The sequence below is a fragment of the Zea mays genome, chromosome 7 (assembly GCF_902167145.1).
Source record: "Zea mays cultivar B73 chromosome 7, Zm-B73-REFERENCE-NAM-5.0, whole genome shotgun sequence".
NCBI lineage: Eukaryota > Viridiplantae > Streptophyta > Magnoliopsida > Poales > Poaceae > Zea > Zea mays.
The window spans coordinates 131,657,983-131,675,956 of NC_050102.1; the positions used below are offsets into that span (position 1 = coordinate 131,657,983).

At 48.2% G+C, this 17,974-nt stretch overlaps 1 protein-coding gene across 1 annotated transcript; it reads right to left on the reverse strand.

The window, feature by feature from the left end:
• Positions 1–9,725: 9,725 nt before the first annotated feature.
• Positions 9,726–10,966, reverse strand: LOC103632857 (probable BRI1 kinase inhibitor 1). Its single transcript, XM_008654578.4, has one exon. The coding sequence runs from the start codon at positions 10,653–10,655 to the stop codon at positions 9,897–9,899; it is 759 nt and encodes a 252-aa protein (XP_008652800.1). The 5' UTR covers positions 10,656–10,966; the 3' UTR covers positions 9,726–9,896.
• Positions 10,967–17,974: the final 7,008 nt, after the last annotated feature.

A 17,974-nucleotide genomic window follows, 5' to 3' on the forward strand; every position in this document is an offset into this window, starting at 1 on the left:
CTCAAGCCTCCCACGTTCGCGGGGTCCAGCAATCCCCTCGATGCAGATGACTGGCTTCGCACGATCAAGAGGAAGTTGGAAGCCATCGCTTGTCCCGAGAATCAGCGTGTTCAGCTGGCAGCTCATCAGCTTTCAGGAATGGCCTTAGCTTGGTGGGACACTTTCAGTGAAGCCGTCAGAGATGCTACATGGGCAGAATTCGAAGCAGCTTTCCGTGAGCACCACGTACCCCAAGGGATAGTTCAACTCAAGGAGGATGAATTCCGGGAGTTAACTCAAGGCGGAAGGTCAGTCAGTGAGTATGTGCACAAGTTCACAGAACTGGCCCGCTACGCGCCCGAGGATGTCAGCACCGAGGCCAGAAAAATGGCCCGTTTTCTGAAAGGGTTAAGACCCGAGCTTAAGACCATCCTCGCCAGCCAAGACTTCCACAGCTTCTCTCACCTCTCCAACAAAGCTATTCAAGTGGAAAGGGCAAAAGAGGAAGAAAAAGGGCACATCAAGAGGAAATTCCAAGTCCTCCGAGCGCAACAGCAAGAACGTCACCAGAGAGCTCGACCCTTTGGGCTTCCACCCAGGGGTCCAAGCTTCAATAAACAATCTGGACCCACTCCATCACGCTACAGTCAGCAGAGTCAGAGCTCCCTTCAGGCACCCTCTGTTGCAAGCAACCAGCCGCCAGCAAACGCCTGTTGGCACTACGGAGACCCCAGTCACTTCAAGAACAACTGCCCTCAGTTGAAGGCACCCGGACCAACTTACTCCAACTCAGTGAATGGCCCCAAGATTCCATCGGCACCTACCTCCAAGGCACTTCCTTCAAACAGCCAGCAGAGCAGGACTCAGTATCAGGGCAGAGCCCGGGTCCACCACGTCGACGCTCAAGAAGCTCAGCAAGCCCCAGGAGTAGTGCTCGGTGAGTTCCTTGTTGAATTTACTCCCGCTACTGTACTTTTTGATTCGGGAGCATCCCATTCTTTTATAGCCGCTAAGTTTGTGGAAAAGCATGGCATCCCCTCTGCACCCCAAGCTATCCCTTTGGTCACCCGAACCCCGGGATCAGACCTCCTGTGCAAACTCAGGTGCTCCCAAGTCAGAATTCTTTTAAGTGGGGTAGTGTTCCTGGCAGACTTAACCATCTTGCCATCCCAAGGAATTGATGTAATCCTAGGGATGGACTGGCTAGCTAAGCATAAGGGTATCATCAGCTGTGCAAGCAAGACTGTTCTCCTCACCGATCACCAAGGAAAGGCAGTTTCCTGTCAAGCCCAACCGCCCGCAAACGATCCAATGATGTTTAATCTAACAGCAGAGAGCATGTCTGTAATCAAGGAGTTTGAAGATGTATTTCTGGAAGAGTTGCCCGGAATGCCACCAGAAAGAGGAGTGGAGTTCTATATAGATCTCATTCCTGGCACTGCGCCCATCGCAAAGAGACCATACCGCATGGCCCCCACTGAATTGGCAGAATTGAAACTTCAGATTTCAGAACTACAACAAAAAGGGTACATCCGTCCCAGTTCGTCTCCCTGGGGAGCACCCGTTCTTTTCGTTACCAAAAAGGATGGAAGTATGAGGATGTGTATTGATTATCGATCCTTGAACGAAGTTACAATCAAGAATAAGTACCCTCTCACTCGAATCGATGACCTCTTCGACCAACTACAAGGAGCCAAATACTTCTCCAAGATAGACCTCAGGTCAGGGTATCACCAACTAAGGATTAAGGAAGCAGACATTTAGAAAACTGCATTCGTCACCAGATATGGGCAATATGAATTCACAGTGATGCCATTTGGGCTAACGAACGCACCCGCCTTTTTCATGAACCTCATGAATAAGGTATTTATGGAAGAGTTAGATAAGTTTGTCGTGGTCTTTATCGACGACATCCTCATATATTCCAAGAGTCGCAAGGACCATGAGCATCACCTTCGAATCGTCCTCGGAAGACTCAGAGCACATCAACTTTATGCTAAACTCAGCAAGTGTGAGTTCTGGTTAGAGAAGATAGCTTTCCTGGGGCATATCTTGACTGCAGAAGGGATAGAAGTGGACCCATCTAAGGTAGAAGCTGTTTCAAATTGGAAGCAACCATCCAACGTCAGTGAAGTACGAAGCTTTCTGGGAATGGCAGGGTATTATCGCCGCTTTATCAAAGGATTCTCCAGCATAGCAAAGCCCATGACCGAACTTCTCAAAAAGGACAATAAGTTTGTGTGGACTCCCAAATGTGAAGGAAGTTTCCAAATCATCAAGGAGAAGCTTACAACCGCACCAGTCCTGACTCTGCCAGACATACACCAGGATTTTGTCATCTTCTGTGATGCTTCCAAGCAAGGCTTAGGGTGTGTCTTAATGCAAAATGAGAAAGTCATTGCTTATGCATCTCGCTTACTCAAGCCGCACGAACAGAACTACCCCACCCACGATCTGGAATTGGCAGCCATAGTGCACGCCCTAAAAATATGGAGGCATTATCTGATTGGGAACAAATGCCACATCTTCACTGATCACAAGAGTCTAAAGTACATCTTCACGCAACCGGACCTCAACCTCCGTCAAAGAAGGTGGCTCGAATTGATCAAGGATTACGACCTCAAAATCCACTACCACCCCGGAAAGGCCAACATAGTAGCAGACGCCCTCAGCCGAAAACCTTTCGGGGTTAAAGGAACAAACTTTCTGGAAGAGTGGAAGAAAGAATCAGCTCAGCTAAATGCATGTCTGGGAGACAACGGTGGCCTGGAAGTCAAGCCAAATCTAGAAGATCTCATATGCAAGGCCCAACGCCTGGACGCAGAGACAACCAGGCTTATGGAAAGAACACGCAAGGAGCAACTTCCGGACCTTAGGACAGATAAGCAAGGAGTCCTCTGGTTCAAGAACCGCCTGTGCATGCCAGTGGGAGAGGCACGAGAAACCCTGCTCGATGAAGCCCACAACTCGGCTTACTCTATCCACCCAGGGACCACCAAGATGTACCTAGACCTTAAGGCCAGATATTGGTGGAAAGGGATGAAGAAGGAAATAGCACAGTATGTGGCCCGATGTGACACCTGTCAGCGAGCAAAGGCCGAACATCAGAAGCCTGCAGGCCTACTTCAACCCCTCCCAATACCCGAATGGAAGTGGGAAGAAATAGGCATGGATTTCGTAACCGGACTGCCCAGATCACAGAGGAAATGATTCCATATGGGTGATAATCGACCGTCTCACCAAGGTGGCCCACTTCGTTCCAGTAAAGACCACTTTTGGAGGAGCAGCCCTTGCCCGAATATACCTTAAAGAGATAGTCAGGCTACATGGCATTCCACGGAAGATAGTATCAGATAGAGGAACACAGTTCACTTCAAAATTTTGGAAGGGCCTTCAGCAAGCAATGGGCATCAAGCTAGATTTCAGCACTGCTTATCATCCCCAGTCAGATGGTCAAACCGAAAGAGTCAACAAGGTCCTTGAAGATTTACTCAGAGCTTGCGTGTTAGCCTTCGACAGAGATTGGGAGTCCAGTTTGCCGTACGCCGAATTCTCGTACAACAACAGCCATCAGGCCAGCATCAAAATGTCACCATTCGAAGCACTGTATGGAAGAAAATGCCAGACTCCCCTAATGTGGTCCAATGTGGGGGAAAGGACACTAGAAGGACCCGACTTTGTTAAAGAAGCCGAAGAAAAAGTCGCTTTAATCCGCAGGAGGTTACTTGAAGCTCAGAGTCGACAGAAGAGTTACGCAGACAATAGGCGAAGGGAACTCAGATTTGAGGAAGGAGATTTTGTTTATCTCAAGGTTTCCCCGATGCGTGGTGTCAAAAGGTTCCAGATGAAAGGAAAACTAGCACCCCGTTTCGTCGGTCCCTACCCTGTCATTTCCCGAATAGGACCCGTGGCATACCGTCTTGAGCTACCAGAATCCATGTCAGATATTCACAATGTGTTCCATGTGTCTCAACTCCGCAAATGCCTAAAAGTACCAGAAACCCACATCGAGGCAGAGGCAATTCAGATTCAAAAGGATCTCCAGTACCGGGAAAAGCCAGTGAAGATTCTCGACTCAGCAGTCAGAAGGACCCGCAATTCAGAAGTGAAACTCTGTAAGGTTCAGTGGAGCAGAGATGGAGAAGAAGAAGCCACCTGGGAAAGTGAGGACTCTCTGAGGAAGGAATACCCTTACCTTTTCTCGAGCCCCGTCTGAATCTCGAGGGCGAGATTCCTTTAAGTGGGGTAGGTTTGTAACATCCCAAAAATCCTAACCCAGGTTTGAAACCCTAATCTACCCTTTTCCCCTCCTTTCATCCTCTAATTCCAAGACCTCCACTAGTTTTTCCTTCTTCATATGCATGCATTTTGTTTGATCACAAAGCACCTCACTTAGGTTCTATTTTCTAAATACTTAGAGTATCCACAAAATAATTTGTTCAAAAGAAAAGGGGCAAAATGGGAAATAGGAATTAGAAAGTAAAAAGAAAAAGAGAAAAGCTTTCTCCTCTCCCTGCTGGACCGAATCCCGGCCCAAACCCGCGACCTCCCCCTTCCCACGCGCCCGCGCTCCTCCTCTCTCGGCCCATCTTCGGCCTGCCTCCACGCGCGCGCGCCAGCCCGCTCCACACCCCGCATCCCTCTCGCTGGCAAGGCATCCCCACCCGTCAGCCGCCCTCTCTCTCGCGCGCTCGCTCCCTCTTGTAGAATGGCCCCGCTGGTCAGTTGCTTCGTCGTCCTTCCGCCGTCCCCTCACCGAAGTCACCTCCGGCCGTCGCCTCCGTCCTCCCCTCTGCCATCTCGCCGCACAGGGAAGTTTGGCATCGCTTTGTCCCCCCCCCCCCTTGACCAGCGTCCTCGCGGGTACCGCCCCGCCGTAGTGTCCCCTCGGCGGCGTTGTGCGGCATTAATGGCGGCACTGTGAAGCTCGCCGGAGCCCAGAAGCTCCACCGCCCCCCCCTTCCCTCGCGCGCCTATAAAAGGCTCGCCCCGAGCCCCTCCTTCCTCGCACCAGCTTTGGCCATCCCTCTCCTCCCCTCCCCCGAGCACAATTCGTGAAGCGTCAGCGTCGTTCTCCTCTCCGGTGAGTCCCTTTCTCCTCCTCCCTCTCCTTCTCCGTTGGTCCGGCAAGAAATTAAGTGGGCCGAGCAGCTCCCTCACGTAGCCACGAACCCGAAGCACCACCTTCCAACCCCCGTCCCCTACCCAGAGCCCACCAGCGGCGATCCCCGCCGCGGAACTCCGCCCCCTCCCCGTGGGCAGCCCCCTCCCAACCCTCTCCGGCCAAATTGAGCCTACCGTTGGAATCGCCAGCCTCCGCCCGTGCCAAACCACCCTCCCTTGGTCGAAGAACCGGGCCACCGGTGGCAAGCCGCCGTCAAGCTTCCCCGGCGGCCGGCCTTTTCTCCCTCGCTCGGCCGGTTCGCCCCGCCGTCTGGCCGCGACGCCGTTTCCTCCCCCCCTCTCGCTGGCAAGTGGGCCCACAGAAGCGTCGTCACCCTCGCAGCCGCGTCGTCTCCCCCTCGCTCTTGGGCCGCCCCTGGGCCGAAAGCGCTTCAGCGCGCGCGCTCGCGCCCGGGGTGGGCCAAAAGCCGTGCCCCCAGCCCAGGATGAGGATTTCGCTTTTCTTTTTCTTTTTCCACCCTTTTTCCCACTTAAATAGTTTTCTCAATATTTTATGCACCAAAAATTATCAAAAAGGATTTCCAAGGTTACATACAATAATGTTGTTAGAAAATGACACACTATGATTGATAAATCACTATTGATGTATTGTTTTACTGCCTGTTTCCTAGAAGAAGCGGGGACCACAGATTCGGATCCCGCAGCTCCGGAAGAAGGGTCGGAGCCCGAACTTCCGGAAGTAGATCTTCTGTGCCAAGAGAGCTTCAATGAAGGCAAGTCCATCCTTCCCTTGATGCATAAATTACCCATTCTCTCTACCACTGCCTAGGCCGGGAACTATGGGGGAATATTGCATTGTGAGTGAGAGATGGCCCGCATTAACATATTCATTCTGGATACGAAATGTGGTTTGGGAAGAAAGGAAATGTGATTTCTTCAAATAAAGTCTCCTCTTGAAAAGTTTTGCGATGAAGGGTACTCACCCTCATCACCCTGGGAGTGGGATGATCAGGGACTCCCTGGTTTAGGGGAGGGCCTAAGGTGTTGGCTCAGCTGGTTTAGGCGTGAGCACAAGGATTATCCCCTCATATAAGGACCGGCTTGTCATTTTCACTACCTGTACTCCTTTATCGTACAACCACTCGAGACTGTGTGGGCAGTCACTCAATCCGAACTCGTGCGGTCCAACCCCAGGGTTAAGAAGGCTGGGGAGCACCGGGAGGATAAGGAGGAGGAAAGATTTGTCCGGTTTGGACATGGTGGTGGCCTGACTCCTTCTGGATAACCATTAAGGTTAGGACGTACGGGTAAGGAAAGAGATCCGGCATTCGGGTCTCGCGACGGTGAGATCGCAGAAACCGGGCTAGTGGGTAAAGTGTACACCTCTGCGCAGAGTTTGAAACCTATTCGAATAGTCCGTGTCCACTGGTATGGATGAGTCCGGTATGGTATGGCAATTAGAACTTTCTCTATGAGTTTCAAGAAAAGGGGAATGTGTGAATAAGAAGGTGTTAGGAAAGAAACTAAGGCCACGGGAGCGGGAAGCTCAGTGGCGGTTGAGTTTTTGGTTAGTATAAGACTATGGGAAAAACCTTCAAGTATCTGCCTTTCTCTAAGAAAAATGTTGAGTGACCACAACTCCACCAAATTGAGCATGTATATCATAGGTCTCTTTCTCTCTACGGGAGCGGGGTGGGCTTGCGGAATACCTAGTGTATTCACCCAGATTTATTTATGTTTTTCAACCGCCGAGGACTTCTTTTCTGCTATGCTTGATTAAGAGGGCTGTGTCTGCACCCAGTTCTGCCTGTGGCTTGGGCTAGTGTATTTTCCTACTGCGTTTTCTAATTTGGCTCTCTCGAGCTTGTACCCCAGTATTGTAATAATTTTATCTAAACTCTGTACTATTTGAAGTAAGGAATGTGTTTACTAGCCTCCTGGGACTAGTAATTGTTTCACATTTGAGTCCCAAAGGATCGGGACGCTTCAACAGACGTCCCCGCGGTCACTCAAAATCTCCTCAAAAGCTTCGGCTTCATTACTGATCCACTCGATGACGCCCTCAGGGTCGCCCAGTATGAAGTTGTCTTCATTTGAGTAGGCGCCCACATTGGCAAAGCTAGTCTTTATCTTTTTTACACATTCTACAGATTTTCAAAACATCTTTCTTTTGATGCGTGAAGCTCTGCAACTGTTTTTTCAAAATAATTTTTCTAGTACTCACTGGCATCTCGGTCAGCTTCGACAATAGCACTTTTTAATTTGGCCTCAGCCAGTTGTTTTCGATGGTCTTCAATCTCATTCTTTTGAATTTCAGATTGAGCCTTGAAGTTAGCTTCATCCCCCTTTAATTTGTCCACCAATGTAAGTAGAATTTTGTCTTTTTCCGTGGCTTCGTTTCTCAGCTTGATAACCTCTATCCGAAGGTTGTTGAGAGCAATAGTGCATCTCTCGTCTTTAGCATTCTTTTGCGCCCTTAAGGCGTTGCTAAGTATTAAGCCCTACAAGAAAGAATGAATGGATTAACATGAGAACAAAAGACTCTATTACAGAATCCATAAACTTCAAAATTCACAACTTTTGTACTTTCAGACTGTTGTATGCAAGGCTATCTGCAAGATCGTCCTTCGTCATGGCACAGAGGCCAGCTTCGAGCTTCGGAAAACCCATACTTCTGGCCATCTTCCGGCAGACAGATAATTCTTTGCTGTCTGGGAGGCAATACAAGAAATCATCTTTATTTGTACCATTAAACACTAAGGCCAATTTCGGGTACTTCAGTTCTTGGGCATAGTGTTTAGCTTCAAAAATTTCTTCCTCAGATAATCTTTTTCCCGAAGCATGTCAAATAACATAATCAAGGTCTTCGGAAGATCACAACTTCGTTTTCTTCGGGAGCAGGAACGACTCTGTCTACGTTATCCCTCACAATAGACATATCTCGAAAATACCTTCCTCTCATATTATCAAGATGACTCTGTTTGATAGTTGATTTCCCGAAGACTGCATGACTTGGACGCCAGGGCCGATCTTCAGAGTCTTCGCCTCCACTTTCCACATCATAGCTATCGCTATCATCAGTATCTTCAGACAAGCCTTCTAGTATCTCTTTTGTAATCCTCTCTGTATTTGTTTTTGCTATTGACTCAACAAATCCAGCAGTCTTCTCCTTAAGGAGCTTCTCCTCTTCGCTCAGCTTCGTCTCAGCAGCAACTTTTTTGTCCTGAGACATCTTTTCTTCGGAAATGGTGAAAATGCGTCCTTAAAACCGAAGCTTACGAAGTCTGAGAAACTAAGCAAGCGTTGGTAAGCAAGAGCTAAAAAATTGAGCAAACAAAGCAAGCGGCAAGTAGCGTACCAAATGTGCTCGGGGTGAGTTCGTATTTATACGATCGTCGCGCTCCAAATTGGAGGGTCCCGTTTGTCATTGACTGTTGCTATTCTAGCAAAGGGAATGTGTTTTTTCGGACCTTCGGCTTAAGGCCTTCGTCCATATCGCAGTCTGAATTCGTTATCTTAAACAAATTAATACTGCGAGGGGCTACTGTTGGGGGCCTTCGTCCTCCGAAGGTCCTCAAAAACATAATTTAACAATGTCTTCCAAGTATGGTTTATGGACAGTTATCTTCGGATTCATGTTAAAAGCATACATGATGAGGAGCTTGATCGTGACGAAGGTTGTCGTCGCTCCGAAGCTGTGCGGAAAGGAGCTTCGGCTAAATCGCAGAAAGGGGAACCGACTTCAAAGGGAAAAGGTTGTTCAGTCCTCATAGATTTTTCTATAAGTCAATAGTAATGTAAAGGGCATAATTGTAATTTCTCATAGGCTGTGTCCTGTGCCTATAAATAGATGAACAGTGCCCCCGTACTGTTCACGCTGACTTGTACTTGCTTTTGCGTCACGCCTATACTTTTTGTCTTCTGTCAAGCCGAAGGTATTTTTGTAATTCAATATTGTTTCTGTCTTTCCATGATAATATAATAAGAATGAATTAGCAATGTTATATAATTGTTTATGTTGTCTCTTATATTTCATATGCTTCTTCTTTTATTATTATATACTGCAACCATGAAGGTATGTCCTTCATGACCTTCGTCTGAAGTTCATTATATCCTAAGGAGAATAATGCTTCGAAGGACGAAGGGTTAACATTTAATATTTTATGTTGCCTTGTTCTTAATTCCTAGTATTTGAGAACAAGTCCCCAACAACACAAATTTAACGTGGAAAACCTCTCCAAATCGAAGGAGAAAAACCACGGGCATCAGCCAGCAACAATATCACTATTTTTCGGGTGGTTACAGATCGCAGGAGATTTACAATAAGGTGACGATCTTCTGCGGATTATAAGTGTATTTATAGAGGGGAAACCCTAAGGTGAGTAGGAAACGATCCGTACCGCGGGGGCTCCGCCCCCGCACCCCAGGCGCTCTGGCCCAAGCCTCCCGGCAACGGGTCTCCGCTTCGCTCGCCAACTTAGCTGTCTTCTTCAGAATTTGGATGCCAAACTCAACTCTGCTCCTTATCTTAGCAGACGCGACTACAAACTAAAACCATCTATATAGCATGTCAAAATACAAGCACGATGCCAATTCTGACAATAAATCAAGAGATTTTGACGAGGAAAAACCGAAAAAAAATATGTATATATATCGCTCTTATATATCTCTTCTTACATGCATCTTAATTTACATGCGCCTGTGTGAGATCGAACCAAACGACTGGGCTTCTGAAATTTCGATCAAATTAAGAATCCATAAGTGCAGCCAGCACCCCTACCAACTACTCTGGTTTACTGAAGCTTGGTGCCGTCGTCCCCGGTCGGCGCCGTCTGCTTGGCCACGGAGATGGAATTCTTGCAGTGCGCGATGGCGGCCTCGATGGCGCTCTGCAGCTCCTCCATGGTGCTCTCCTCCGACGACGTGGACACCTTGACCGAGCCGCCAACGGAGAGGTGCCCGCTGTTCGCAGGCGACACGCGCAGCGACGCCGGCGCGGACGACAGCTGCCCGCGCCGCCGCCTCCAGTGCTCCCGCTCCCTCATCTCCCTGGCGGCGCCCGGGCCGTGGCCCGAGAACGAGTGCGGACGGCGCCGCTGCTCCCGCTCCGAGTGCCGGGAGAAGGAGGCACGCAGCTGCTCCACCATGGATGCCATGTGTCGCTTCACCCACTGGCCCACGTCCAGCGCCGCTCTCCTGGGCTTGGGCCTTCCCTTCCTCTTCTCCTCGGCCTGCTTCCTCCACGCGCCGCCGAGGCCAGAGAAGAAAGGCGAGGCCTTGCTCTTGGCCCTACTGTCCCTGTCCTTGCTGCTGGTGCCGTCGCTCGTAGTGGCGTGATGATGGTTCGCTCTGGCGTGGCTGAGGTCGCTGCCGACGCGGCCGACGGGGGTGCGGGACATGGAGAGCGGGCGCAGGTGGCCGCCGAAGGGAGAGGGGGATGAGAAGCCGTGGGAGGGGGAGGTGGTGGCGGAGAAGGGCAGCGGTGGGGGAGCCGAAGGTGGGCTTGGCTTGGACTGTTGAGGTGGACGTGCGCGTGACTGCGGTGTGTCCATGGCTATGGCTTTGAGCGGCGCGGTAGGGTTAGCTTCCGCGCCCGGGCGTACGTGTGGGTGACAATGTTAGGTGGACAGCTGGTGTGGGGGAGGGGGGATGCATGGCGAGAGCTACATCTACCGGAGTCCGGAGCAGAGGGAGAGGAGAGGACGATGGGGGTGATTAGCAAGGACGCGACACGGAGAGGGTTTAACCCGCTCTTTGCAACCTATGTGAAAATTGAAATTGAGACGGGGTCACGGGGTAGAATTGAAGATAAATTAAAGCACGCCGCGAAGAACTCGGGGTGATGTCGCCAGAGAGAGATAAATTAGAGAAGCGAAGCGTGGGGTTGATCTAACACGTACGTTTGATATATATGTGGATAAGGGGGCAGGCACAGTGCTAGAAACTAAACATAAGTTTCTTTGTCTATTAATTTACGTTCACACAATATAAAACATAGAAACTATATATATGCGCAACTTAGTTAGTTTCTACATACAGGATATATAATCCAATCCAATCCAATCACACATGTGTTCCCTCGTTTACAAATTACATATTTTAATGTTGTGGTTTGCGTGTATACATAGTTTTCTAATAAAAAAAATCTATTTCTCAATTCCTTTTATTTGATTAATAGTGTCACATCATCTTTTTTTTTTGCTTAGTTAGCATGATATAGAAACTTTGTGTTATCTGGGTTGGGGTGTCCCAACGAATTAAAAGCATAGTTTAGTACCATTCAGTGATTCACACTCAAACAACTGTACGTAGTTTTACAGAGAAGATAACTTTTAGCTTTACTAGATTGATTTGAACCTGAGATCATAACATGTCGAAGTACAAATGGTTCAGCAGTTGTTGTCCCAAGCTTTCCATTGGCGACATGCATGTAGCCGGCCTGAGCTTATACAGTACGCAGTATGGTACCCCCATTCCACCCCATCATAAGAGTTAGCAGCAGAATTGGACTTTCAGCCCTGAACTGGCCACTAGTACTACAGTCAACCTGGTGGATGCCACGTAATTATGTCGCGATAACCACCCCAATGCAAACGGACCGCACACTAATTGTGATATAGCTCGATCATCGACCGACGTGTACGTGTATCCGTATCTCCCTACCGACGACCATGCATGAGCATGATATGAATATGATGCCGGCCGCGCGTGTCCCCACAGCAGCTCTCCCTAGTGCATGCATTTCAGACTCGAGACACACTACTACTACTACTGTTTGAACTGACGGTGACGGGCGGCATGCAGCGGCGCGAGCCCTCACGCCTCGCACACACGAAGCCGGGCCGGGCCATTGCTTGCGCGCCCGCCATTAGAGGCGCGGGGACGTCGCTGTACGTCACCTAATCAGCAGCGACTCCTCCGTCGTCATTTGCACACACAGCTTGCAGCTGCCGGTTCCGGTACGGTCGAGCTCAGGACACAATGACACATGGACCAACCTGGCATACGCCCCTGGTGACTCGGACGTGTATACGTGTATGTACAGGACAGCTGGTCCAGGAACGATCCCAAGGAAACATGCAACATGCATCTTGTGGTTGCGCCCACTGTTAATTGCTGCGTAATCCGCTCTGGTCGAGCCGAAGAAGGCGCGCGATTACGCCATCCAGACGAAGAGACGTTTCGTCTGGTTGCGTACATTACTGGAAAAAATGCACATTGAGAGCGAGAGCGAGAACTCATTTAGATCTGAGAAGGACCTGATGACGCATGCAGGGGCTACGTCCAATTGATGAATAATAATGGACCCTTCACCCTCTTGTGCTCTACCGTCGTATCGTTCGCAAGCTGTATCATGTCTCTCTTGATTTCTCTAACCCCGAGAGCAGTAATCCCAATTACAGACATTTCGCTCGCAGACATAGACAGGCATATCACCAAGAAAAACCAGTGTGCCGTACTAGTGTCGTTTCTGAAGTTCATATATCAATGGCACGGTTCATTTCGCAAATAGAATACGCCGCTTTGGTTGAGTCGTTGATTCTAGAAATGTTACTATTATCCGTGGGAAAAACTGTCGTGGGTTATTGGAAAAGCTATTATAATTGTAAATTAATTACAGGTCTTGAGAAGTCTAAAAGTTGTTCGGCTAAACAACTATTCTTTTACGAAAAGATTTATTACAAGGCAACCTTCGACGGTCTCAAATGGGTGTTCGAAGAGGTATAGACATCGATCACTCTTCGAAGGTAACACAAACTCGAGGATCGAAATAATGCCATGTTATGTGTATGGTTAGTGTTCACCTATTTGTAAGGGCACGACGATATGCACCTTCGTATGAAATTACACAAATACCTCAGTACCTACATACAAGATCTATACAATAGTTGGAGGGTATTTTCGTCTTTTTGTTGAAACATCCTTCTCTTGCTCCCTTCGTCTCCTCAAGACACGAAGTAGACGAAACTTCGCCTAACCCTTCACTTCTCGAAGCAGACGTCAATTTAGCGATGGAGTTTTGTCTCATCCTTCATAACCCGAAGTAGATGTATGAAGCCTTTAGGAACTGCATCTTGAAACAAACCTAAAACAACAGATATCGTTGCATGAGGACCTTCGACAAAACCTCCCCCCCCCCCCCAAACAAATAGGCTCTAATCATAGTCACAAAGTTCTCGAGTCGATTGGGTCGAGGAACAGGGTCATGGGTCATCACTTGAAAAAATATGGTGCAAGGGGATATACCTCTATGGTCGTGAATCATGAGTTTGGTACATGAACCCGAGTATAATGGGTCGATGATCTAGAGTCGATTCAATGGGTTGAGGGTCATGTTCCAAAATCCCAAGGACCCTATGTGTTATGCCACGACGCCCTAGCCTAATACCAACTTAACACAACCTAACACCATCCCAATATTAGTCCATTGTAGCAATGAAACCATATACTTCTGCCCTAGACGTGCATAAAACCCATAGAGCTCAAAAGACAAAAGTGTCGCTGCTTAGCCTAGGACTGCTGCAACCTATAAGAGGAGGGTTGCCGCAGGAAACTAGAGCACCACCTCTTGCTAGCCACGGGTGGATCCCCCATCCTCACCACCATACATGTCGCCCTGCAATCATCTGCGTCGCCTTGTCCCAACCCGCGCTGCGCTGCCCAACCTACTTGATCCTCCTCTGTCTCGAACGAGCACCGATCATCATTCCCATCTGCACTTGTACAACAACTCCCTAGCATTCGAGACGATGACCCATGGTGACCCTGGCCCATGATTTGGGACATCGACCCTAGGTCATGGAACGCGACATCGACCATGTTTCCTATGACTATGGCTCTGATACCAATTGAAATGATTAAGGTACCCAAGAGGGGAATGAATTGGACTAATATAGATTTCTTGCATAAATTAAATCTTGTGAGATATCCCACTTCACCCCTTGTGCCTAAGAGTGTTATCTAAACAAAGGTTTTGTATCATATGCTCTAACTCCACTCTAGCATGTAACTTCTAGTAATGTAAATATAAGAATTGAATTGCTCAAATTTAAATGTGTAATGCAAACAAGGGTTAGAGAGATAACGATGTTTTGATGATGTATTAGAGAGTTAGCACTACCCACTAGTCTTTATTGGAGCACCCATGTGAATCACCCACAAACGTTCACACCTTGAATCGGGCCACCCATAATATCTGTTAGATGTTCACCAAACTCTTGATCACCACTGAGCCATCTAGGTGATACCAATTACCAAGAGTAATAACTACAAACTCTTATTTGACCTATCCAAGGCTAATGAGAACGGGTGGATGCACACTTGCTTCTATCAATGCACTAAGGAGGCACTAATCTTGCAATTATCAAATATTAATTATCTCACTAGACAAAGGCTCTCCCATTCTCTCTAAATGGTTCCTTCAGCTGAATAAATGGGGCAAGAGACCAAATGATCTGGAGGGGCATATATAGCCCCAAGGCATAAAATTAGCCATTGTCGATCCACTTAGCTTTCACGGTTACACCTACTCCCTACACCAGACACATTCGGTGCAGCTCCATCAACTAGTTTCAGAAACTAGTCGTTATTGTATTGGTATCTGGTGCCATAACAAGTGACTCATTGGACACATCCTGTGAGTATACCATTCAAGTTGCACAGTTGCAGACCTCTTTTAGTGTCATGTCTGGTGCCACACCAAACACGTCTTGTTGCTCACTCGTTTTGCAACCTCTCTGGATACCCTACTTGGTGCTACACCAGACACACCTAGTGAGTGAAGGGACTTTCACACTCATATATATAGCTCTCTAGGCCTATGCGGTGCAATGCACACCAAACACACTTGTGTTAACTCTATTCTCAACAGGGCAATCCCCTATCCGGTGGCACATATCCGATGCACACCAGACACGACTTGTATCTTTGGTGCATCGCCAACTTTCTTGTTTAAAAAGCTTTTGAGTTGGGTTTGATCTCAAATTTCGCTTGAGATTTCACAAGGTTACTGAAAGTCGCCTAGAGGGGGGTGAATAGGCGGAACCTGAAAATTAAAACTTTATCCCCCAACTAGATCCCTTGATTATTGGTTAGAACAAGATATACAAATATCGGAGAATAGAAACTAAGTTCTTGCTTGAAAAGAATGTTGCTAAATAATGCGGGAGTGATAAATCAATACAATTAATAAGTTATACAATAACAAAGCAAGAAGTCTTAGATGAGAAGAGCACCAAGCCAAGTTCTTTCTTGCGAAATGTTGCTTCACTAAATGGAATTAAACTTGAAGCAACACCAAATGATATTAGCAAATAATGGTGCAAGAAAACTTAGAGCAAGGGAAAAACAAACAAATCACAAGCAATAAACACAATGGACACGGGTGATTTGTTTTACCGAGGTTCGGCCCTCGAAGGCCTAGTCCCCGTTGAGGAGTCCACTTAAGGACGGGTCTTTTCAACCCTTTCCCTCTCTCCCCCGATCACACAAGGATCGGCGAGCTCTTCTTCTTCTCAAGGGACACTCTCGATCCCGCAAGGACCACCACACACTTTGGTGTCTCTTGCTAGCTTTTACAAGCCTCCAAAACTTTGGAGGAAGTTCAATGGGAGTCAAAACTCCACGCGCAAATGAACACAAAGATGAAGCACACACTATCTCTCGATGAAACTCACAAGGCACTAGTGCTAAACTCAAATGAGTAGCTCTCTTTTGCTTGCTCTCTATTTTGTGGCACTTGTGTTAGTTGTAGTGGTCTAAATCTTGTGTATAGGATGGATCAATGAATATATGTGGTTGGGAGGGCTTGAGTATGTCAACTAGATGACTTGGAATGTTGCTTGGGCTCCCACACCTTGAAGTGGCCAGTTGGGGTGGTATTTATAGCCCTCAACCACCCATATAGCCGTTGGGGCGCATCTGCCAGAAATTGCACTGGCGGACGGTCCGCGGCTAGGGCCCGGACGGTCCGCGACCCTCCATCGGTCGATTCTGACATCTTCAACGGATACTTCTGACAGATCAACGGTTAGATCAACGGCTATATGCCTCGGTGACACCACGCGGACGGTCCGCCCTTGGTCCCGGACGGTCCGCGCCAGCTATATAATTCCTTTTGCTCAACTTGTCACCTTCGGGCTTTTTGGTTCTGCACCGACCGGACGGTCCGCGCCTGAGGCCGGACGGTCCGCGCTTTGCCTCAGACGGAGCTTGCTTTTTCATCGGACGGTCCGTAGTAGAGATATGTGTTTTTGCATTGGTTCTGTCCGAGGATCATCCTGGTGTCGCGGACGGTCCGCCGCAAGGGCCCGGACGGTCCGCGCATAGTCGGTTTTTCCAAAAAGCTTCTCCTGTCCGGAATAATCTACGGTATTCCGGACAGTCGATTTAGAATAGTTGTAGATGAACCTTTGACATCTGTAGAACATATAATCTAGAGCAAACTAGTTAGTCCAATTATTTGTGTTGGGCAATTCAATCACCAAAATCATTTAGGAAAAGGTTTGACCCTATTTCCCTTTCAGTTACCTAGCGTTAAATTTCATAAGTGTGTCACCGCTCACCATTAGACTTACCTAGATCAAGCCATCCATTCATGTCCCCTTTATAGTAAGACTAAAAGCAATATAAAATTCATATCGCTAATCTATGTGTCCATCAACTCTTCACCACTTAGAACCAGCCAACCCTTAACTTTTCTTATCATCCTTTGAAAACCGATAATTGATATCTATTAGTAGGGGCATAAAAAGCATACTATGCCAATTGATCTCCATTATCATGATCCAACTCAAATTTTCTTTACAAACCACACGTTAGTCAAAGTAATATAATATTGCCATTAATCACTAAATCGTAACTAGAGATCTAGATGCTTTCAAAACTCTAAACTCTATAGCAGTCCCGACTAGACCTTAAAAAGTGTGAACTTGAATCCACTGTATCTGAGCATCACTCTCTTGCTCCTACATGTACACCTTGTCAAACTCTTGGCTAGTCAACATCTTAATAATATTGTTACACCTGTTTACGGCTAACTCTGATATAACTTGTCTAAGTTTAGTTAGTAAGAACTAACCTTAGATAAAAAAAGTTAGACAAACTATGATAAATTGAACAGCGAACCAAACACATCCGGAAGGTTGTTCTAGTTCTGTTCCCCTAATATCTAAGCTAGTACCACGACAATGGAACCATGTGGTTCGCCACATCAAAGTTCCAAACACAACAGTCCAGTGTCATCCGTCTGAGGTTCGGTTGGGCCTTGGCCGTACGCAAAAAGTCTCCATGGATGGTAACAAGTCTAGAATCCAAACCAAACCTCACGTCGGACGACGGGCGGACGGCAGCGGCAAAGCTCTTGGCCCCCTCGGCGTCCCTTCCAAACGAGCGGAGCGATCGGCACGTGGCCGAGCGCGGGGGTCGCGGGAGTGGCTACAGGCAGGAGACATGACTCGTCACCAATCGATCGCCATCCCTATGCGTCCCGCGTCGCGTTCAGAGTTCAGAAGCGATCCGCGCAGGGCTGGTTTGGTCGCCGCGCGTAAATAGTCGGTTAAGCATAGCCGTCAGGTGGCGCGTGCAGAGATCCCTACACATCCTCCCAGTAGGTGCGCTGTAGTCGGGCGCTGGCATGATGCAGCCGTGCAGGTGCGATGAGCAGTCCTCGCGTCGTCGCTCTCCCGTCATCGGCATGTTCCTCCGCTCCGGAGGAGACAAACCGGCCCAGAGACGGATGTGCCAGATGACAGTGCATGGGGAGGGCGATCCCCGCAACAGCCAGAGATTTCCTTCCCTGATTTTTGTCACTGGATTTACAAAATGTGCAGGGTGAACGCTATTGAGCCACAGTGCAGCACATAAATGGCTT